This window comes from Tachypleus tridentatus, chromosome 1 (genome assembly GCF_004210375.1).
Source record: "Tachypleus tridentatus isolate NWPU-2018 chromosome 1, ASM421037v1, whole genome shotgun sequence".
Taxonomy (NCBI): domain Eukaryota; kingdom Metazoa; phylum Arthropoda; class Merostomata; order Xiphosura; family Limulidae; genus Tachypleus; species Tachypleus tridentatus.
This window is the reverse complement of record NC_134825.1, coordinates 138559923-138584155: the sequence shown is the minus strand read 5'-3', so window position 1 is coordinate 138584155 and position 24233 is coordinate 138559923. Positions and strand designations below refer to the sequence as shown.

General features: G+C 33.8%; 1 protein-coding gene across 4 annotated transcripts in view; it reads right to left on the bottom strand.

The window, feature by feature from the left end:
• LOC143225361 (palmitoyltransferase ZDHHC8-like) overlaps positions 1–24233 on the bottom strand; it is an 82661-nt gene that overhangs the window by 53808 nt on the left and 4620 nt on the right. For 2 of the 4 annotated variants that reach the window (XM_076454625.1, XM_076454632.1), the window contains exon 3: positions 5072–5193. The exons of 1 other annotated variant lie outside the window; for it this stretch is intronic. In XM_076454625.1, the coding sequence (XP_076310740.1) occupies positions 5072–5193 (122 nt within the window). Of the gene's footprint in view, positions 1–1475; positions 1581–5071; positions 5194–24233 lie in introns of those variants that run through there. One more of the 4 variants, XM_076454647.1, reaches the window with a different exon arrangement.

Here is a 24233-nt window from a genome sequence, read left to right as displayed (position 1 = left end):
AAAACCAGATATCAGGATACAAGGCCAGTTCCTGATAGATGTAAAAGCCTATGCAAACAGTTCATCATTCTGATGAAACACACAGCCACATGATAGTTGACATCAAAGGTAAACAAATATAAAATAATTTAAAGGGCATAGAAACTATACATGTATGTGCCAGACACAATAAAATGTGCTTAATTTTATGAGAATCAACAATCATGCATTTAAACCTTTTAGTCATAAACAACAGACTGCAAACAATTCCGTGATGAACAACTAGTCAAAAACTTTTTGGGTCATGCTAATTTAAATATTAAAAAATAAGTCATGTAATTACTACAAAGTTGTCCCTTGAAAAAGAAATTTCCTCCTCCACTAATCTGTTATATGCTGTCTAAAGAATTTAATTGCTATGGGTCCTCAAAAGAGCATAACCTTGTAAAACTACAAAATGACTGGTTCCCTTGTGCTTACATTTTCAAATGGCCAGAAAAGAAGTATCACAGTAAAAAATGTGAATTTTTCAATTATGAAAATAAATCTATTTCCTACATGTTTACATTATCCACAAATTTAAAGTTATAGAAGTTAAAACCAACACCAAAATTATCTGATCTGAAACATTGACATTTTAGTAACTGAACAAAAATTAACACACAGTAAAGTTGCAGATTTATCCTAAATTTTCTAACTGAAGATTTTGTAGTTATTTGAAACTAGTTTAGGGAAAAAAAGTAAGGCTTCACTCAACCTTTGGCCCTCTTGTTTTCACTCTTACATTTACTAAAAAGCAAACAGAAACCTTAACTAACTAATAACACCAACAATCATACATTTATAATTGTATTTAATTTCGTATTATCTTTAATTTTATTTTAGCTTTATTTTAATTAAACTTTAATATGCATTCCAATTTTCTATTTAGTTTCTACTGCTTTTAATTAACTGAATTATGATGGATTCTTTAAACACCATGTTTTTATCATACTTTTAATACTAGATCTACACCAAAATGAAATCAACACTGATTTAGATAAACTTCTTATTAAATCAAGGCACATGTGATCCTGACTACAAGAAGTTACTTGATGTTGGAGACAGAGATGAGGCCTCTGGTTCATGCGTTTCTCCTGCCAGTACCCAGCATCCAACATTGCTCTTGTCATACACAATCAAGAGTAGAGAAAGTTGCCAAGAAGGCAACCTACTTTATGCCTGTCAACAGATTACAATTAATTTCAAGACACTTGTGAGAAAGCAGAAATAAAATGGATTTAAGCTAATACAATGAACAAAGAGCAATAATAGAGCCAGAGAATTTGTTCAAAAAATTTCAAATGGCATCAGTACAAAGTTATTAATGTTGTGCTCTTCTACTTTATTTGCTTTGCTCAATAATAGATTGCAGTCCAGAAAAACTGCAAGTGAGAAAGATTTAGTCATGGTTAAAATTATAAAGACCAGACATCTTGCATTCTTTTTTCCTGTACCAGAAAAGATGGACAGTTAGCAGAATGTAACTGCAGAAAATCTTCAAAAGCCAGTAGAGAGCATTCTTGAAGTTGAAGAACTTCATGGTCAGTATATCAAGGGTTTGGTGACAGCAACTGCAACTGAAGAAATGGTAAATACACAGTTCTAGGTGCCTTTTACTTTTTACAAAAATGGAAATTTATATACATATATAAAATAATTTTCAAAATAATGATAAATAAGTTTAAAGTCCTTATACATCATTGCTAATTACTTTATCTGCTTTAGAACTTCAGAAGACAAGCCAAACTATTTATCTCCATTGCTATCACCAAACAATCCAAGCATAGTTCACTTATGTTTCATCAAGTTCCAACAACTGTATCCTCTACTTCTAAAATCATCTGTTTCTTTATCATATTTAAGCTTACTTTCATTAAATGTCTATTTTTGTCAAAGTATACAAAGGCAGCTCCAGTTACTTTATACCTTTCTTTAATGAAATAAGCTATTCTCTTAATGTATTTCAATCCTATTAGACTCACTATAATATAAATCCCCCATTGGGTCTATATTAATCATTAGGCCTTCCTTCTCTGTCCAAGCATTTCTTTTACGTGACTTCTTTTCTTATCTACACTATCCGTTTGCACTCATCTCATGCTATTTACCGTGTTTCTCCGATAATAAGACCTACCCATAAAATAAGACCTAGTGTGATTTTTGGGGATAGTTTTAATATAAGCCCTACCCTTAAAATAAGCCCTAGTTAAGAGTGGCAGGAAGAGGAAAGAAATAAAAAAAATATTAATTTATTAATTAGTTTAATAGTTAGTTAATTAGTTTGTTTAAGTATTAATCAGTTAGTTTAATAGTTTAATAATAGTTTATTTTAAATTGTTAGTTTAATAGTTTTACTTTGTAACTTCATTTTTTTAATATATCAAAATAAGACATCCCCCGAAAATAAGCCCTAGTGTCATATTTTGGAGTGAAAATTAATATAAATTAATAGTTTAATAATAGTTTATTTTAAATTGTTAGTTTAATAGTTTTACTTTGTAACTTCATTTTTTTAATATATCAAAATAAGACATCCCCCGAAAATAAGCCCTAGTGTCGTATTTTGGAGTGAAAATTAATATAAGCCGTCTTATTTTCGGAGAAACACGGTATATGTTTATTACTAAACTGCCTGCTTGCTATACATCCTATACATCAATATTTTACAACATTCTATAATCTTGACATTAAAAAGTTATAAACACAATGTACAATTTTTACCATGTTATGTAACTGAACTTGTCTTAACATTTACTTTAATATAATTGCTTCTAACTCTTGTCATGAGCAAAACTAAATCAAAATATTCACTGACAAGATAAATTAATATTTACACTATACAGTCTTTTATATTATGACAATCTTACACTGGTTGGAATTGACAGTAAAGAACACTGATGAAGGAGGAAGCTTTTGACTAAGTGAATGATATGATGATCATCATCTACTACCTGTTGAATAGATCTGGGAGATTCAAGAAGAATTTTGAAGAAACAGCAAATGTACAGAAATATCAGATATACAAGCATCCATAGGTCCCTGGAATGTGCATTGTAGGCCACCAAAGAAAGGGAATTTGCATCCTATGAATAATTGAATCCCCCTTACTCAGGCAAATCAGAATTTCACTGCACACTACAAGCATGGAAAACTAATCTCTAGGCTGAAAGGTATCTTGAAGAAACTGAAAAGTTACCAGTCTTGCTGTCAAGCTGTCTGCTCTATGAGGTTCTGAACACAAGTCTTTTTTTTTCTCTTTCATTGAAGTTCAAGAGAGAAGTATTTCATGCTTTCATTTACAAAGATGAGAATGCAAGACCTAACTGAAAATGAAGATTGACTCCCTCATGAATAAAACAGAGTACATTATCAATGGCACAAATATCTCTTGTAATCTTCCCAAAGAATGTAAAAGAAACAGAGTTCACATCAGCCACTTTGGACAGAATGACTTATATAATACCTCATCATGGCAGCACTGTTACAACTGATAGTGAAAATTCAGACATGCTCAAACAAAATGTGGTCCTAGCTCTAATCCAATTTCTTGATGAACAATGTAAGTCCTTCAACAATAGCCCATATAAAATAATCTTGAGTAAAGTCAACTAGAGGAATGGATGCAGCACCTCAATTTGAGTTTCTCAAAGCTGTTGATTACTTTTCAACTCCACTGGAAGCTGCTGACTATGAAGCAAGCTACAATAAGTGAGAATAAAAAACTCTGAAGGTGTAAGGACTACAAGTCTCTGGGAACAGATTCTACAAAATGGCCTGAAGGATTTGACCAATCTATGTTTGCTTGTGGAGGTTGTTACAGCAATTGGTGTAAGTAACAGTGTGGTTGAGCATGGTTTCAGCATCCTGACAGCCACATTTGTCAGATTGCACACTTGCATTGAGCCACATAACAGAGGACATTCTTGTAAGCAAACCCAAGTCTGGCTAGAGAAAAAATGCAAAAAAGTAATCAGAGCTGAATAAAACAAGTTTAAGGCATCCAAGTTCTGAAACTAACACAGGAAGCCCAGAAAAAGATGAATCCTGAAGGTGACTCATGCAAACTGAATGCCAGTCAGGATGAGGCCATCACTGATAATACAGATTACTCAGATAACTCATTATTTAAATGACCTCAATTACAAGCAATTTGATTCATGATCACGTTTGTTTTTGAAAGCTTCATCACTCCTGTGAAATGTTCAAATAATAATGGTACATATTTCTAAAATATCTAGCAGACACTCCTAATTCCTAACAACTCACAGTCAAAGTTGTATAATCATAGCTTCTGAACTTTTATTATATGCACAGTCAAAGACTGAGAGCTTGAATAACGAGTTATGGGAGAATGTAATGTTATTTTGGATGACATTTGCAAAAATCATAATGAATTTAACTTGAGGTTTATGCATATCATGATACAAAATAATTCCACATCTGTTAAAGGTCTTGGAAATGAATTTTTCAATTATGTTTGTAACCCAAAATAAACAGTTCATGAACAGTCACAATATAAAGTCATGTTAGAATTTGTTTGATTCTCATTTTTTTAGTTTGTTGTTTTTTCTGAGGACAGCAATTTGCTCTCCTTGGTAATTTAGAGAGAAGAGTTTACAGCTGTTATCATATGTATTGAAATTAAGAACTGCTTACACATCCATTTTGGTTGTACAAGTATAGTAACAGACTAGACAAGCTGAAACAAAGTCTACCAGTTTAATATTTTGTCTCTAGCCACAGCTCTCTTAAATTTCTTTTCTCACTGTATTTGAATACACCAGATGAATAGCCAATTTTTCAACATAAACAGTGAAAAATTTAAATGGCAGCCATTTCTCATCCCTGTTTAGCATATATATTTTATCAAAGTTGAAGCACACACATAAATTGCTAAATTTATGCATACATACTAAATTTGTCATGCAAATATAAACACACAAAAAACACACAAATCTATGTAAAAGTACTAAGTTTGTTCAAGCAATTTTTATTCTACCAAATTATATTTTAAAATATTTCAAAAATGTAATAACTGAAATAACCTTACCTTTAGGAATAACTCCTGGATCCATGAATGTTGCAAGAGAGAAGTTAGCCAAAACAAATAAAGTAACCACTCCTTGGATAATTGGTATTGCTATGTGATACTTGATGGTTAGATAGGGGCAGCTAATAGTAGTAACAAAACAGAATAATAAATTTTTAAAAACAACAGTTTTTCTACAACATATGCAAGCAAAATAAACTAAAATTATAAATACTCCTTTAACAGTAGCAAATTTTCATCCATACTGTCAAGGATAATTACCAATATTTTTGCATGTTTCTTACAAGTTCTTCCTACTATGGGACTTCCATTTCCTTCTATAAAATTAAAATAGACAACTTAATTTTGCTAATACTGGTGTTAGTTCTAGACTTTATGGTGTTGTACAACCAACATGCAAAGAGAAAATGTGTCTTAGGAAATTAAAAGTTTTAGGTTACTTACTCTATTATGATGACACTGGAAATGCTGGAAAATTTTGCAAGTTGTTTGAACTCCAATCTTTCTTAATTTCTTTCCCACATTACAAATTTCATTCACTATTTCAGTTTATCAAATTACTCTACCACTGGACAGCATGGTTTCAAAGCCATATTGTTACAGAATGGTTTAACAAAGGTCAACACTGCTTTATTTTTGTTTGAGAAAACTTGTCACATTTAGTATGCTAGTGGGAAAGCAACATTAGAAATCCTTAGAAAAAATAAATGATCAGCAAAACACATAATAAAAGACAAACCAAAAAAATAATTCATTTCACACAGATATCAAAAAATAAAACAAGCAACTTAAATTTTGCTATGTAAATATACCTCAAGGATAAAGAAAGTAAATATATAACATATCCAATTTGTAATTAAATTCCATTATCATGATTACTTACAAGTATAGAGGAATTAGATACAGAGGTGGTAATAAAATTATCTCTCATGTTCAAACACAGTTTGTAAGTTCTGTAGTAATGAAACAATAAATGATATGGTACAAAAAAATAGTTTCATATTTCATTCTACTTTGTAACAATAAAACATTTGTATTGATATTAACATTGTTTGAATTAAAATGAATTTCAAATAAATAAATGGGTATTCAGGTAACAAACATTTTCCTCACCTAAAAATGCATTTCAAATAGATATTCACCTCCACACACAAAGAGCTTTTTTCCTTTTGAGTTTGCTTGAACTGAGAAGTTTGCAATCACAAACCTTATGAAAACTCGCACCTAATATCATATTAATTCACATGAAAGTGCACCACTACGTGATGTTATCATACAACAGAACCCTCTCCCAATATGAATGTAATATATCTTCTCTTTACATTTGATCTTGTGCATCCTTATTCTTTGGCAAGACAATAAAATAAACGAGTACCATAAGAGTAGGAAGGATGAGTTGGTATGCATGTAAAGATGAACATCTATACATTTTCTAGTATGGAGAAAGTTAGCTTCCAAACCACTCACCTCCTCCCACACAACAGCTTGAATCTCATATTGAGATGGAAGGACTCGTGCAAGGATTATATAGAAAAGTGCCCTTTAAAAGTGTCCAAAAGAAGCCCATGAGGTACTCTCAATGATGGGGCACTCTTCTCATCCAGAGTATACTATATGCTCACATAGAACAGAAGATGCAAAAAAGCCACAATTGTGTCACAATGACAGAAAGAATATGTACACAGCTGTCTGAATACTCTAACATAAGCTGCAGGACAATTAATACATGTAGTGAGGATGGTGTTCATTCAGACTACCACCAGGCTTGACAGGTAAAGTCCAGCTGTGGGAGAAGAGAATTTGTGATGAGTATCTGTGCTCATCCAACCTCAAACAATGACACTATCATGGGGTGTTTCTTTAATACAGCGTGGAATGGACTGGGAATGGTGTGTTCACCTCAACTCTACTGAACAAACCTTGACTTAGGTTCCATTAGGTGAGGATTCTCCACAGTCCACCATTTCAGTACTTGAGAACTGATAAGTTACAAGAGTCTCCTGTGCTTCACTTGATGAGAGAGGGATAATTTGCATACAGGAGACCCAGAAATTCATTGATCTTTTAGTCCAGAAAGGTCTTTGGGTGTAATGTGTGATCCTGAAATCCTACTTCAAAAATCCAACAAGTTCTAGCCATAGATGTAGGCAGAAACATTGTTCTGGTGCTGCTTTTTCCATGATAATTCATGAAATTGTTATGGTGTGGATCTGAGACGAAGCATAATAAATACCACAGGGAAACTTCAAGTGATCTTGCAGAACACATTTCCCAGTAAAAATCTGTAGAGTTGCAAGAGCTGTTGTAAATACTTCCCATTATCCTGGCTCAGTGCAGGTTTGGTGTGTAAGTATACCCTGGAAAGCAACATCAGCTGTCTAGTGGGATCCTACAGTGATTACAAGGTGAGAAAAATATCTGTACACTCATCTGTCCACATACAGTGGGTTGACTGGAGAATAACCATTGGTGGAAGTATTAAATCCCTATGGAGATAAGACAACCACGTGAAGTAGATAATGAGCAATAAAGATGCAGTTTTGATGCCAGCATGAAGAATTTCATCAAAAGTCAATGAAATAGTACCTAGATAATGTGGGAGGTGATGAATCTGATGAGAAGAACCTACAATACTCCACCCTCAAAAAGGCATATGCTATAAAGATGAGCAGGCAGATCCATCTTGTAAGGATGGAGGGAGAAAAATCCCACATAAAGCAGGGTTCCCAAGAAATGAAATGATGGTAAATGGAAGCCTCAAAAAAGGAAGAGTGTGACAAAAACAATAACTAACCTGGGCAGCACATGAATCTACCTGGTACCCTAAAAACACAGACAAGATAGATAGAAGGAAGGTATATTGGAGAAAAGGCATGGCCATCAACCCTTGTTATCAAAGACTAGGGAAGGAAAGACTGGTTGGATAAAGCAGAAGATAAATGCACTTAAAAAGAATTTGAGAAATAATTATGGCATAGACATCTGAGTGACAGCAACTATGCACAAGATAGATTTAATACTTTGAGTTTTAGTGCATATATGATGAAACTTTGTAAAATGGACAGCAACTGCCTGTTCTGGAGACAAGTGTAGAGGATGAAGTTTTGAAAGTCTTCTGCCTTTCGTCTTTAGTGCATATAGTTTTACAGAATCAAAATTACCAAACTTACACACACAAAGTTAACAAAAACTGAAAATTACATAACTGCATTAAATGTTTCACCACTTGAAGAGTGGTTCCATGAAGCTGCAGATAACAATGTCTACTCCAAGTCTACTGAATGAATAAAAAAAATAAAAAAAATGTTTCTCATGTTTGAGTAGGCCCAAGTCAAGTTAGGATAGAATGCTTAGCTTCTGAGATTTGTAGCTAGCTAATAAATCTGAAAATATTTCTGTAAGTCTGCCATAATATCATACAAAACTAAGTTACACTTGTCACTCTACAAACACATTATCTTCATCTGTCAAAACTGAAATGAGAAAATAGTTTTCTATTTTAGTACATCACAAGCTATCTTTCCAACAAGAAAATGTGGTTAACTTCTTATAAGTCAATCCTGGTTCTGCAAAGAACTAATACTAGGAAAAGTTACTATGTTTACATGAGCAATTTTCTGTGTTCATACCAAACTGAAAAGAAAATGAAAATTTTGAAATTTGCATTTTAGTAAAGAAATAGAAAATGCACAGTGCCGTTCTATACCACAGGAGCACAGTTAATCTAATTACTAGTGTTTACTGATGACATCAAATTAATGATTATTTCTAGCAACCCTGATGACGTAGATTGAGAAGTATAAAAAATACTTAGCAAATGATCGCTAAGTTTATCATGTGTAAGGTAATGGAATGGACTTTGGTTTTAATTTCAATCACACATTTAATAGAGATGACAACATACATTTCAGTATAACATACTGAACATCAGAATAAAGCTACTGACACTGATGAGATTTGTCCAAACAAATAACAGAGATGAAGCAGAAACTCCAATTGTTACTTCATAGAAGTCTCTTGATATGAAATAAACTTTAACTGTTGGGAAAAATGTTCAAAGCAGTGTCCAAGGTACTAATTATGCCTGTTAAAATGACATCTGTTATTATCAAGGTTTTGAAATGATTTCATTAGAAAGATATTTGAAAATTTAATATTTATTTAATAATTTTAAGGGTGGTGTCATGAAAGGACTTTCAAACCTAACAGATTTTCTAGAATATCTTGATAAGGTCATCATAGTTGATGTTATATATCATGATGTTCAGAAAGCCTTATAACACACTTAAGTGATTTACATGCAGTGGAATTATTGTAAAAGAAAAGCAATTATTGGAAACTGGCTTAATATTAGAATACAAAAACCCACAATACATCAGCATTTTTCTGAATAGGAAAATGTAAATAGTATGATCCTTCAAAAGGTCTATTTTAGAACCCTTATTATTTATTAGTGGTTCCATTATGAAATCTAAGTGAATCACACATGAAACTAATAATTCAAGTGGACAAAATAATTTTATTTATGAATACACTGCACATAAAAAAAAATTATCACTGCATTAGGAAAATATTCACTTTCACTAATGCATCCACAAATATTACTAGCCAAAGATATTCACATCATATATTTGTGTAGTTTTCTAATTTTAAATCCATTTTATTTGTAATTACACTACAAGGAACAAAATATCCAGGTTTGCATTGTAACTTGTAAATCAAAACAACGTCATCTGCATATTACTTTCCTTTTTGCTTAGCATAATGTTGGAATTATTATGGTGTATTCAAAACCTCCAACACAGTAAAAGTGTCATAACATTTCCATTTGATATATTCAAGCCAAAGATTATTTTCATTTCATGGAAATTCCCATCAAACAGCACATACAATATTTCCAGTTTGTAAGGTGCACACCACACAATTTGTAGTCTGTTCATGGTGTTTGAAATGTGCACAGTTAGCAACAGTATCCTAACTACGTAAATATGATACATGCAAATAGTACCTGCACTAAACATTTAACCGATTATGAACTCTCACTGAGAACTTGGACCCAAAGACTAGCCACATGACCATTTTCACTAGTACATAGCTTTAACACTAACTTTTAATGCAGTATGTGTATTTTCACAAACTTTGGCATATTTGTAGTAAACATTACCTGTTGTTTATATGCAAAAATCAGTTTTTTTTAATCAAGTACTCTTTTCTAAAAATTTATCTGTGAATACAGTGTTTTTGACCACCCTTAGTACAAAATGATTTATGTTAAAATTAAAAATACTTTTCTTCATTACAAAAATTTCAAACATCATTTGGGTAATTTCTAAAACCCCCTAAATATATCAAACCTATTTTACAGTAAAACTTTATATCTTGTTTCTCAATGCTAACTCCACAAAATGTTGGTCAATTTGACCGACCTCATGATTATAAAAAAAAAAAGAATCATTTAAACTGTTAATATAAAACTACATCTGTTTATTCTCAGTAGCTTTAAACTAGGTCTATTTAATTATACCTATTTCATTCTTTTATTGCCCTTTGAAACCATTTACTACTATAAGTTGTAAATCACTCGGGAAAAGATCACATTATCATATCAAATTACCAAACCTATAAGCTATTCCAAGCTGTTTATATGTAAATTTTTATTATTAATATTTATTTTACGTAATCTAACCTAAAATGCTTTCTATTTTTCCAACACTTATTTTATTTTAATAAATGAAACACATGGTAAAACAAGAAACAAAATACTCACCCAGATTTTTTATTTTTTATATCAATTGTCAATGACCTTTTTTTTTCTATTGGTTGTAATGCACCAAATAATGTAGAATAATGTGTATTTCTTTGCACATTCTAGGTTTCTAGCTGTGCAATAAGAGTCATTACAAATTCATCCAAACTAGTCATCATCTTTTCTGTGGGAATGAAGTTTGCACTAACAGTGAAATTGGCAATTTTCCATTCAGAAAACAATATATCATATGATAGATGAAAACTTTGCATTTCTATTGGTTATAGATAATGTAGAACCAAATGTAAGATACAACTATTTTTAAATCCTAAAAGAGAGAATGTGGCAAGAGGAGTCTGGTTTATTGTTCAATGGCTCTGTAACCAAACAGGGTTTAAGGCTATGAAAATTATGCTTTATTTGATTGATGACAATATTACAATACATAATTTATTTCTAACTTCATACTTCTTGGAGAAGTGGTAAATACATTCGAGAAGAAAGATACCTTGAGAAAAATAAAGTAACATTTCTCACACTAAGGAAAATTCAGAATTTTTTTTTAATATTGCTTTATAAAATTAAGAACTTGAAACTTACAAGCTATTACAATATACATTATTAGCTAAATTTTGAGGCTATGTGAATTGGTATAACATAAACAAAATGTAGTTTAAATTTTGAATGTATCTCAACTAAAAACCTTTTGACATGCACAGTATAGAATCTCCATGCTAGGAGGGGTAATTACTGCTAACAAGTTAAGAGAAATTTTCTTCAAAAAGCCAAGGAGACAATATTTTGATAAAAGTTATGAGGTATTGTAAACAATAAACAAAAATGGATTTAAAAACACTTATGACCATCTTATTCAGTTGCAAAAATCTTCCAAGTCACTTCTTTCCTTGGTTAATTGATTGTTGCATTATTTTGTGACAAAGGAGGTGTGTGGTATTTCTTGCACCTTTGAAGTTTCTCCTTATATAACTATTAATTATAATATTCATGAAATTCCATGTATGATACAATTAAATAACTGGGTTTGAAGCTAAATGAAAGTTTTATTTGAATAAAATATTAAGTTTCTCATTTTTCATTATTGGATGTCTTCACAAAAAGTTAATACTTAATGTTGGATTTAGTCACCTTAATGCATTAAAATGATGAATTTAAAACAGATGCTAAGCAAACTTTGTTAATAAAATTAATACTAATTAAAAGTTTCTGCTAATCAAACCCACTAAACTATTTTGTACCCTGTAAGATACCTATGTAACTAAGCAACACTTGTTCTGTTTATATAAAATAATTTCACAAGTCATGTCACATCATTAAACTCTGACACTGGAAGACTGATTCACAGAGCTAAGTGAATCAATAAGCAAGGGTACCAACATAGTGATCAATAGTTTTCAAGGCTGTTTTTAATACCTATAACAATAAGCAATCACAGATGACCTTATCTCCCTTAATGAGAAGTCACAGAAAGAGAAAAAAAATGGTGTGAGGGTATTAAACCTATGAATAGTTATTTTAGGTTAATTATAATTCACAGCCTGTTTCTAAGTCCACAGAACATTTAAAAATATTTGGAAGCTGCATGTAGAGGAGGAGTGTTAATATTTGGATTAATTCTTTCATTATAGGTTGGGTAAAATCAATCCAGCTCATAACCAAATTTATTCATGAGAATAATTATGCTATGATTTTTAATCAGTTGAGCACATTTACAAAATTTTGCAGGTAATCAGTAAACATCACAAAGCTTTCATTTAAAAAACTCAGGTTTTTAAATTATATGGTAATATATCTTAATTAAGGATTTTTCTCACAACTTTATTTTGGAATGTTGACTATCCAACATAGAGAGCAACTTTCATTTTAAGATTAAAAATACTTTTAGGCATCATAAAATTATCAATTTCACATGTAAAATCTTTATGCTCTCCAAATAATTATCAAGTGTTTCATAAGATAAAAACTTATTTCATTTGTTACTTTCATTATGGAACTGGAATCTTTTAAGTGCTCAGTAAATTTGACTGATGTCATAATCACCATAAAAATAAAAAATTAGGAATATAAATTTTGCTTTTTTCTTTCTGGAATTATTAACAATTATAACTCAAATAAATATTTAATTTAAATAGCTTAAATTCATAACATTATACATTTATATATATTTTTATTATGCTGACATTTCAGTCTTTACTTGCTAAAATATACATTACAATGACACGGCACAAGTGCACTCATAGTATTGTATCAAATAATATAAAAGTGATCTTTAGTATTTACAAAGTGGACTGCCTTAGTTGTATTTTAGTGGACTAATATTTTGTAAAATATCACATTTCAGTTATAATGTATTTATATGTACATACATTATTACTACTTACAAATAAGATCCTAAACTTATTTTTCTTAAAAAACAGAACAGTAAATAAAGTAAGCTATCAATTATCTCTTCTAATTACAACCTTTGTACTTAGTTGCTGGAGGTTGCCAAGCCTTAAAAACTTTTGTACATGGAAAAAGATAAATGAAATAATTCTTTTAGGTTTGTGTGTGTGTGTGAATAATCAAAAGATAATAAATTACTATACTGATACCACAGAAATCCATTAATTTATATCGTGTAGCAATGGAGCTGTATATAGATAAAAATAAATTCAAACAGGATAAAATACTCAACTTACCAACACAAACATTTGTTTTGAAAGAAACATTGCTGTCACACTTCAAAATGGCTAAAAAACTATTTAGAAGATATTCTGAGCTTTTGACTGGTTCTTCACATATACAGAATTAAATGTTTGTAACAGACCATTTCCAAAAATCAAAAGAGGTGACAAGGAGTTACTGTGTTTGTTTCAGTATGTTAGTGATACCTCACCATATAAAGAGATGAGAAGTTTTTATTTTATATTCTAGCTTTAAAATATTGTTAATTTGAATTTTTAATTCATGTAAAACTATTGGCTTTGTGTTTTGACATCAAACATCCAATTTCAACCAGTGTTGAATTTAACATACCATGTGACACACAAAAATCAATGTTTAGGTGTGTTTTTCAAAATTAAAAATTTAAAAGACACACCTAAACATTACGAGATTGAAAAATATATATGAAATTTGGAATTATAATCTACAGAATTATTGAATGTTTGTCTGTGAAAAAAGTGAAAATAACTTTTTTTACAAAATTTCAAATTAAAATATAATAATTTACTGAAGCTATGACCAAATGAAAAAAAATTTTTCATTTTAATTTCTGAAAAGAAATGAATGTTTCCTTGTTTCCATGATTTTTCATTCTTACACAAATTGTTACACATGTCAAACACACACAATGCAATTAACCAGTTATGGATTGTGCAGCTTATTCCTGATGTTAAGTCATACACTGATATGTGTCAGTATATGCAAGTATCACTATGGTATCTATTGGGAAATGCTTTCAGATCTAACATCACAAGTGCTGTGATAATATTAACAGCATGAAGATGTTAAGATATGTAATGTTTTTTCTTGTTCATGTTCATGTTTTTTCTTGCTTGAAGTGACGAAATGACACCAGTAGCCTGGACATTTCGGAGTTTAAACGTCATACCCAACAACGTTAACTTCTAATAAGACTTGGAACTGCCTTCTATGAACATTTCTCTCACTTCTATATCAACAAATAAATGTTTCTTCATGACAAAATCCTGTTGTAGTCTCTTAACTAAATTAGAGTTGAAACTGAAAGGTGAAAAATACATTGCAGTTAATCTCGTAACTCTATAATTACCAATGAGATACATATATGGCTTTATAACATTTTTAGCACTGTTTTTGAATAAAATTTTTACCAAATTGCTTGTAGTTCCATGACTTTTAATAATAAAAGCCATACTCATACAAAATTATGTAACCAAAAAATTACCAACATTGTAACCATATTCTTAGTGATTAATGCTGATTTCCTATACATATTGCACAGTAAATGACTGATTCCAGCAATTTTTTTAGTCAGCACTTACAACAATCAAAAATATAAAATTGTTCAACATAATGCAATATACAGAACCAACTAGCTGTGACCAGTACATAAAAATATGATTTTAAAGGCAAATAAAGCAATTACAATATTTACAAATAGGAAAATAGTGCTAACAACCAAATGATTTGTTTTTGCAAAGTTCTGAATTTTGATGCCACAACATGATCACTTTCACCTGTGGCCAAGAACATTGGAAGGTTGGTTTGGTGTTTTGTGGCACAAAGCAGCTAGGCCATCTGCCCCAAACATCCCGTAAAAAAATAAAGTAAAATTCATAAAAGGAAATTAACGTAAAACGAAACAAAGTTTAAAAAAATAAAACAAATAGCATTAAAATGAATGTCTACATCCAGTTTACAGCAGTAACAGAAAGCTACAGTTATACAAGTTGTAAAGGGCTTTCTGTAGCACAACTGTAAGTATCATAACTTGCCAGGAAGATTAACAGGTAAGTTTTAAAACCACCATCAGTCACCTGAAATTGGCATTTCCAGTCCTGGTTCTGAGGTATTTGATATTATAGCCATTTTCAGAAAGTAAAGTAATAAAAGTTAAAAGACTTGTAGCAAAATTTTAATTATAACTTGCCAAGATGATTAATGGGTAGTTCAAACAGCAGCATCAGTCACCTGAAGTTCGCCTTTCCAGTCCTGGTTTTGAGTTATTTGACATTACAGCCATTTTCTAACTTCAAATTGAACCAGATAGACCATGATTCTTAAAAGGGAATCACATTAAAAACGGTCTAATGTATAAATTAAAAAACTTAAATATTATTAAAAAGATTAATGGCCTTTAAAAAACTAAAAACATTTCCAAGGTGAACAGCATCACCATCACCAATAATACTTTCTAACATTATAGACAAACCCCGAGACAGAACATGTTTAAAATTGTGCCATGGTTGAGTCGCAACAACAACAAGAGTGTAAAATGTGGCTTATTGTGACGTAAGTGTTACACAGATTACACATTGGTGCAGCAGTCCCTGGTAAAGGAAAACGAGTTAAAAACCTGTGACCAATACGTAGTATAGACAGAACAACTTCCTCTTACCAATCTTGGGTCGTTCCATGTCAAATCATCAAGATTTTGGAAAATATTCCAGGTGACCCCCTCAGATGAGATGCAAAAATATATGGTAAAAATCTGAAAAGGCTGAATAACTGGTGACATGGTCAAACTGTGGCCAGAAGTAGGGCTATTTTTAGCTAAAATCATAAAAAGTTGCATGCAACTACATTTTTTACAGGAAATCTAATAGACTTTTAATTACGACAATTGCTGATTTATCAACTAATATGTTATAGGACATTTAAAAACAAAATTCAGCTTTGTATCATATTACATCTTAGAGCTATGGCTTATTAAATAAACCAATGTTTTTTACGATTCTGGGTTTTCAGGTGAATTTACAGCCTCACTACGAAAATCCTGAGAGAGATAAACTTGGTTTGAGACCATTTTTTACTTCTGCGAGATTAATTCAGTCAGTGGCATATTTCAGCCTTCTTCCACCATGTCTTATGCAGCTTTAAGCAGCCAAAATTGCAGAAAATGAATTCGCCAAAAATAGAAAAAAAATTACTTAAAGTTTGCAGTGCTGTAATTCAGAAACTATTAAGAGATATTGATCTAATCTTTGGCAATTTTTCATTATATGGGTAGATGAGCACATGTGAATTTTTTCAAGGCATTCTGTAGGGGTCACCTGCAGTCCCCTGGATGATTTGACATGGAATGACCCTCCTAACAGAAGCAAGACAGCCAAAGTCCAATACAGCATTTCTGTTTGAAAAGCTTGTTTTCATGTTGCTCACTCCAAGTCGATTGCCAACTGGCACTGAGCCAAGCCTTGAACACAGGACCATAGTCCATGTATGGAATAGGCACAGCAATGATAAAGCCAGAACAGATAGATTTAGCTGTGGTGTCAGCGAGTTCATTCCCGCAAATACCAATGTGGCCCAGTATCCAGAAAAACTGGACAAAAGTAGATGTTAAAGAGAAATGGGCCATTCGGTTTTGAATATCGGCAAGAAAAGGGTATGAACTAACGAGAACCTATTCCAGGACCAGTAGAGAACTGAGTGAGTCAGTATAAGTAGTGCAGTTTGAGTACTGCTTAGCTTCTATGTGATCAAGGGCAAGAGAACTGGCATATAGTTCAGCAGTGAACACAAAAGCTGTAAAGGGGTTTCTGCAAACAACCACCAAACCACAATGAACCATGGAAGAGCCTACACAGTCACCTGATTTTGAACCATCTGTGTAAATAGAAATGGAAGAATGGTTCAAAAGATATTTAGAAAATAACAGACAGTACTTCTAATTGGGAGTGTCTGTTTTCCTCAGATAACTTAAAAATAGGTCACATATGGGGACTGTAAGAAGCCATGGTGGGATGAGCTGACCAGTGGATACAGCAATGTTATCCAAGGACAGACCCAATTCATCCAACTGCACCTGAATACAAAGGCCAAAAGGTGCAATGGCAGATCATCTGTTCTGAAAAGTGCAGAAAGCCCCAGTGCAGAGTCAAAGTCCTTAATGATGAATGTGGTCCAGCATCTTTAAGGCTGAGGTCCTGGCAGAGCCATAACCCAGTGATCCATAGTCAAGTTTCAATCGAATAAGAGCATGACATATGTCTTCAGCACAGAATATCAATCTGCTCCCCAAGTGGTGGAGGAGAGAACATGGAGAATGTTCAGTGCTCTTGTACATTTAACCTGTAGATGCTTGATGTGTGTTATAAAGGTCAGCTTATGGTTAAAGATAAGCCCCAAGAACTTTGTCTCAGGGACCATAAGCAGCAAAACTTTGCTGATACAGAGTTCAGGATCAGGGTGAAAATCCCATTAGCAGCAAAAATGCATACAAACAGCTTTAGAGAGAGAGAAGTTAAAGCCATTTGCTGTGGTCCACTTCAGTAAACGATTGAGAGCAGTCTGTAGCTGCTGCTCAATATACTTCATATTCGATGACTGACAGGAGATGTAAAAGTTGTCAACAAAGCCCATTTCCAACAGTAAGAGGGAGTTGTTCAGTGATGGCATTAATCTTTATACTCAGAAGTTTGACACACAAAACACAGCCCCTGAGGGACTTCAAGTTCCTGTAGAAAAAAATGGGAAAGTGTCGAACCCACATGAACTTGGAACCTCCTGTCCATTAAAAAATTAATAAAAAGGGACAAATGGCCACATAATCCATATATATATGGTTTTGCAAAATGCCATACCTCCACATTGTATCATAAGCCTTATCAATGTCAAAGAACATTGATACAACATGCTGTCATTTGAGAAAGGCTTCTCTGACTGATATTTCAAGTCAAATCAGGTAGTCCATGGTGGAGTGCTGTCGTTGAAACCCACACTGGGTGGATGAGAGGAGGTTGCTTGATTCAAAAAACTAAACAAGACAAGCATTAACCATCCTCTATAAGGTCTTACAGAGATAGCTTCTCAAAGCAATTGGATGGTAGTTTGAAGGAATCTTGGGATCCTTCCCAGGCTTAGAGAAAGGTAGGACAATAGCCTGGCACTAGGTATTAGGAAGAACATTCTCCTGCCAGATCTGGTTAAAAACAAGCAGAAGAATAGCAAGAAAAGCAGGAGATAGATGGCACAGCACTTCACAGTGTACATCATTAGGTCCAACTGATGTGCTACCAGACCAATGAAGGGCCAGTTTGAGTTCCACCAGTGTAAAGGGACAATTATAGTCATGGAGACAATCAGCTCAGTAGGAAAGAGGTGATTGCTCTGCCAAAGTCTTGATGGCTGAAAAGGTGAAGGAAGAAGCAGAAGTGTTAGACACCCAGCAAAAGCTTTCACCTAGAGTACTGGCAATGCTCCAGGTATCAGCTACTTCCTGGCCTCAGAGAGCAAGATTGAGAGGGGGGCAGAATTATACTGCCCAATGACCTTTCAAATCTTCTCCCATATGACTTTAGAACTGGTGATGGAAGATATGCTGGTTGTGAACTTAACCCAAGATTCCTTCTGGCTTTGATGTTTTACCCACCAAGCACGTGCACGAGCCTGCTGGAAAGCGATGAGGTCCAAGACTGATATATCTACAGAAAGTATCCCAGGCCTGATTTTGAGCCTTCCATGCCATGTGGCAGGCAGGATTCTACCACGGACAAGGATATCGTGGAGAACATGCAGAGGTTTTAGGAATACATTGAGTAGCTGCTTGTATAATACAGTCAGTTACAACTGCCAACAGTCACCTATTGATGGCTTACAGACAATGACAGGATCAAGTTCTGCAAGAGCAGTGAAAAAGGGCCAGTTTGTATGATCAAGCTTCCACTGGGGCACATGGATCAGGTGGCATCTATCATGGCCAGTCTCTCTCAAAATTATAGGAAAATGATTGCCTTGTGGATTATTGTCAACCCTCCATGAAAAATGGGAGAATATTGAAAGGGAGGAAACTGAGAAATCAATAGCAGTGAAGGACTGACTAGGTCCATGAAAATAAGAACAACCAGTATTGAAAAGAGAAAGATTGTGATCAGAGAGCATATGCTCCACAGAGTGACTCATCCTATCAATATCAGCACTTCTCCAGAGTGAATGATGTCCATTAAAGTCCTCCAGGATTAAAATGGGAGACAGCAACTGTTAAATGAAATCAAGGTCTGATTCATCATAGGTCTCTCCAGGAAACTTGTAGAAAGAACAAACAGTGATATTATGACCCAAGGGAACATGGATGTCTACAGCCTTCAAGGGTGTGTCAAGTAGCAAAGACAGGGTGGGCAGATGCTGATCAACCAACAGTGCTACCCCTCCATGCACTCATTTATCACACAACCAGTCATTTCTGTACAAAGAAAACTGCCAAAAGGTAACTGTATCAGCAGGTTCCAGAAATGTTTCCTGTAAGGAAACACATACAGGATGGTAGGAAGCAATTAGTGTTTTGATGTCATCTAGATTAGAACGCAAACCTCAACAGTTCCATTACACCAAGGTGGCCATTTTTACTTATGTTTTGGACAAATTGGTTAGAGAAGCCTTCTGTTTTCTACCACATCTTTTTTCTTTACTATCTTCATCGAGGTAGGTCTATCGAACTCCATGGATCCTACCCTGGGTCGATTGGGCAGGTCTTAGTTGTCAGAAGAGGATTCCAGCAACTGAAGACGTGAACGAATGATCATTTTGCACACTGGGGTGAGATAAAATGCACCCAAGAAATGCTCATACCTGGTACCAAAGGAAGTGGATCATGGGATTTGCTGTAATGTATGTTTGGGACAGAGCTGAGTATTTAAGCTTTTTTCATCAACTTTTTTAACCATGGAGATCAAAAGACTTTCCATTTGGTTTGAAAACAATTCTTTTGGAGGGATAGAGAGATCCGTCTGCACTCCCACAGTAGTAGTGGAATAAAGTGCAGCAGCATACATCCGAAATGAAGTAGTGAACAGCAACTTATGACTCTCAGGGTATGTAATATTTTGAATCTTTTTCCAATGCTGCACCTGTTTTTCTTCCAACCATTTAGGGCAAGAATGAAAGTAGGATGGATGAGAGCCATTGCAGTTGACGCAATGAGGGTCTGTTTCACACTCATAGGCATCATGATCGTTTCCATCGTAACAAGCACACTTCAAGGAACCACAACGTCATCTTCGAGTAACTGAACCATTGACACTGGAAACATCCAAGAGGGTTTGGAATGTATAGCCATACCCTGCAATTAAGATAACTTCTCTTGATGGTGGCAAGTGGATATGGTGATGTAAATGTCAGAATAAAGACACTGGTCAGCATCATAATTCCATCTTTAAAAGTGGAGATTCACCTCACTGCAGAAACTCCTTGGGTGGAGAAACCAGCAAGAATCTCCTACTCTGGGATATTCTTCAAATCTCTCTCAACAATAGCTCCTCATAATCAGTGATGTCGAGAATATTTTACATAGAGGAGTGAACATCGTTTCGACCTTCGGTCATCGTCAGGTTCACAAACACTTTAATCCTACCTACGTAAAACCAACTTGCACACACCACAAATATACGGCATCCCCAAACCTCGTAAACCAGATTGTCCATTATGACCAATAATGTCCACATATGAATAGTTTAATTACAATCTTGGTAAATACATAGCATGGGCTTTCTCCAAATATGTAACATCAGCCAGCTCATTTATCAAAGACTCTATAAAATTCAAATCTAATCTAAATCAACATAATCATAAAGCCTTAATGACTAGTTTCGATGTTATATCCCTGTTTACAGAAGTTCCAACCACTGAAGCCTGCAAGATCACCTTAGAACTCTATATCCGAGACCCTAACCCATCTATAGACATTCCCAGCAACCAATTAGCGACCCTCATGGAATTCACCATGATGAAGACAAACTTCATGTTCAACAACCACAACTATATACAAACAAATGGCTTAGGCATGGGCAATCCAGTATCACCAGTTCTAGCCAATATTTTTATGACACAAGTTGAAACACAAGCAATTAACACAGCATTACATCCATCACTATACTGGTACAGATATGTAGATGACACAGTTACAAGATTCAGATCTACAGAACACACACTTAATTTTCTTTAAATCACATTAACTCTATACATCCCAACATTAACTTCATATGTGAACAGGAAGAAAGCAATCAAATATCATTTCTTAACCTCAAAATTACAAGAACCGACACACAATTTAAAACAGAAATCCACCAAAAATTCTTCCATACTGGACAATACATTCCTTGGGACTCAGCACATGAAACAAAACAAAACCTCAACATAACAAGAAATCAAATAAACACAGTCATAAAACTATGCTCACCAGATAAAATTAATGATAAATTAGACAAAATAAAACAATACTTCATCAACATCAATAAGTTTCCTCCACAAACTGTAGAAAACATTATACAAACACACCTAGACAAAAAGCAAAATCAACTAAGAAAAATAAATATATCTCACGAATCAAAAAATTATGAAACCATATACTGCTGCATACCATATATTCCTGACATTAGCAGAAAAATAACAAACATTTGGCAAAAACTAATGACAAAATATGACATTCAGTTAATACTAAATTTATTCAAAAACCACGCACAAAACTGAAGTCTATACTATGTAAAACCTACACTGACAAACACCACACCAACATTATTTATAAAATACAATGTGATAACTGCCATGACTTCTATATTGGAGAAACAAGTAGAAAAATGGAAACCAGATTCAAAGAACATAAAAAGTCACCTTCACACGCTTTTGAACACTGCATGTCAAATAAACACAACATAACCATAGAAAACATTTAAATACTAAAGAAACAAACAAACAAATGCAAAATTATACAACTTATACAACTTAAACCCAAAATAAACCAATACAAAGGAACACCTTTATACCTATATTAAAAATAATAAAATAAATAATATAAAATTATATATTCAAACATCTAACACCGCCCTCTACATTCCAACACTCAGTTACACAACCCCTTTCAAACATGTGGTCAGCTTCCGGTCAGTTACCTCTTTCTTTCTCTGTGAACCTGACGATGACCGAAGAAGGTCGAAACGTTGTTCGCTCCTCTACGTAAAATATTTTCTCAACCCATATATATTTATAATAACTCCCCCTGATGAATTCAAAGTAGCATGAGGTGTAACCTCAATAGGAATATCCCCAATTGCCTTTGAATGTAGAGTTCACTGTGTTGAGATGTGAATGTTTCCCCCAATATGTCACCAGATCAAAGCTTCTTTATTGACTTTAGAGAGCCAGCAAGTCCCTCTAGTCCCTTCTGAATGAAAAAGAGACATTTAACCTAAAGGTTTGTCTGAAATAGAATATGGTATAAAAAAATGAAGTACAACAGGTATTACAGATGTTGAAGATTGCTGCTCAGAATCTTCAAGACATGGTCTTTTCACTATGAACTGGTTTTTCACTATTTTATTTAAGCTTTTATTCAGAGCATCATATAATAAAAAAAGAAATATTTTGGTGCCCACTGACCGTACCCACCATGGAGCCCTATGAGGGAACCAACTACAATGCCAAACAAGAACACTGCAGCAATGCCAAGGTTTTGTGAACACTGTACCCAAACACCAGCATCAGATACAATATCCACAACACCTGTTGAGAACATCCAACACTGGTACTTGGTTGATCCCAGCCCAAATGGACTTGCCAATTGACCCAAGAGGGCTACCCCATGGCTGCCCATCTACAAGAATTCAAGGCCAAAGTGGTGTGTTAGGGTTGGATCCCTCAACCACCAGAATCCTCTCCTCCCCTTCATGGGCCACCATGCATGGCAAGCACATGGGTAAATGTTTAGATCCCAGAGGAGGTAAATTGAAAGAACAGAACATTCCTTGGGAGGTCCCCTCACCACGTACATGAATCCAAACTGAGGGGAAATTAGAAGGAAACTGTTAAAGGTGGGCTATCAAAGACACTAGGGGGTCAATAGAAAGCTGTAGACTCTGCAGAACATGATGAAAATAATCTGCTAACTAAAAAGATGCGTGTTCTGAAGAAAGTAGAGGCCAAAACAAACCTCTGCTCATGGAATAATGGGTGTCTCAGCTGCATGTTGGCTGAAACATCACTGGAGGTTATCTACATTTCTTATTGCATTACAAATCAATGGCAGTGAAGTGAAGCAAATGATGCAAAGGGATGCTGGGTCCTCTACCTTAAGAGTCTCAAAGCAGCAGTCTTAAACACTTGAAATCAAGGTCAAGCAGTGTAATGCCCTATGTCTAATTTGCACAACTCAAGAAGATATATCGAATCACCTTAATCACAGATCACAAGTATGTCTTCACTGATAAGTTTATAAATGGTTTGCTGAACAATGCAGCACCATATTAGTGGAATCTACAATTTGACAGAGGCATCTTGTTGTTATTAAGTTTAACATGCAAGAGGAGAATTCCAGATTGGTAAATGCAGTGGTTTCATCTGAACTAGAACAACTTTCAGGGCTGCTCATGAAAATGTTTAAACAAAACCTTCCTTTAAGTACCTCCAACTGGTCAATTCGATCCAGAATCTCTTAGCAGTAACAGGCACCTTGACCAGACAGAACTCACACTTTAGTTGTGGAGTGAGGGAGCATTTGAAGAGAAATTTCATCTATCTTGTTTCTTCCAGCTTCACCTTCAGGTTGTAATAGCTCTGACCCCATTAAAGTAAGATTCCAGGTGGTTTGGCAACTGAAAGAAAAGACACTTTACTTAGCTTGTGTACAAATATGTAGAATTGTCAATTCATCCTATACACAGGTGAAGTTTGGCAGTAAGTCAGTAAAGGTGCATGAAAGTGAAGTTAGGTTGTGGATTGACA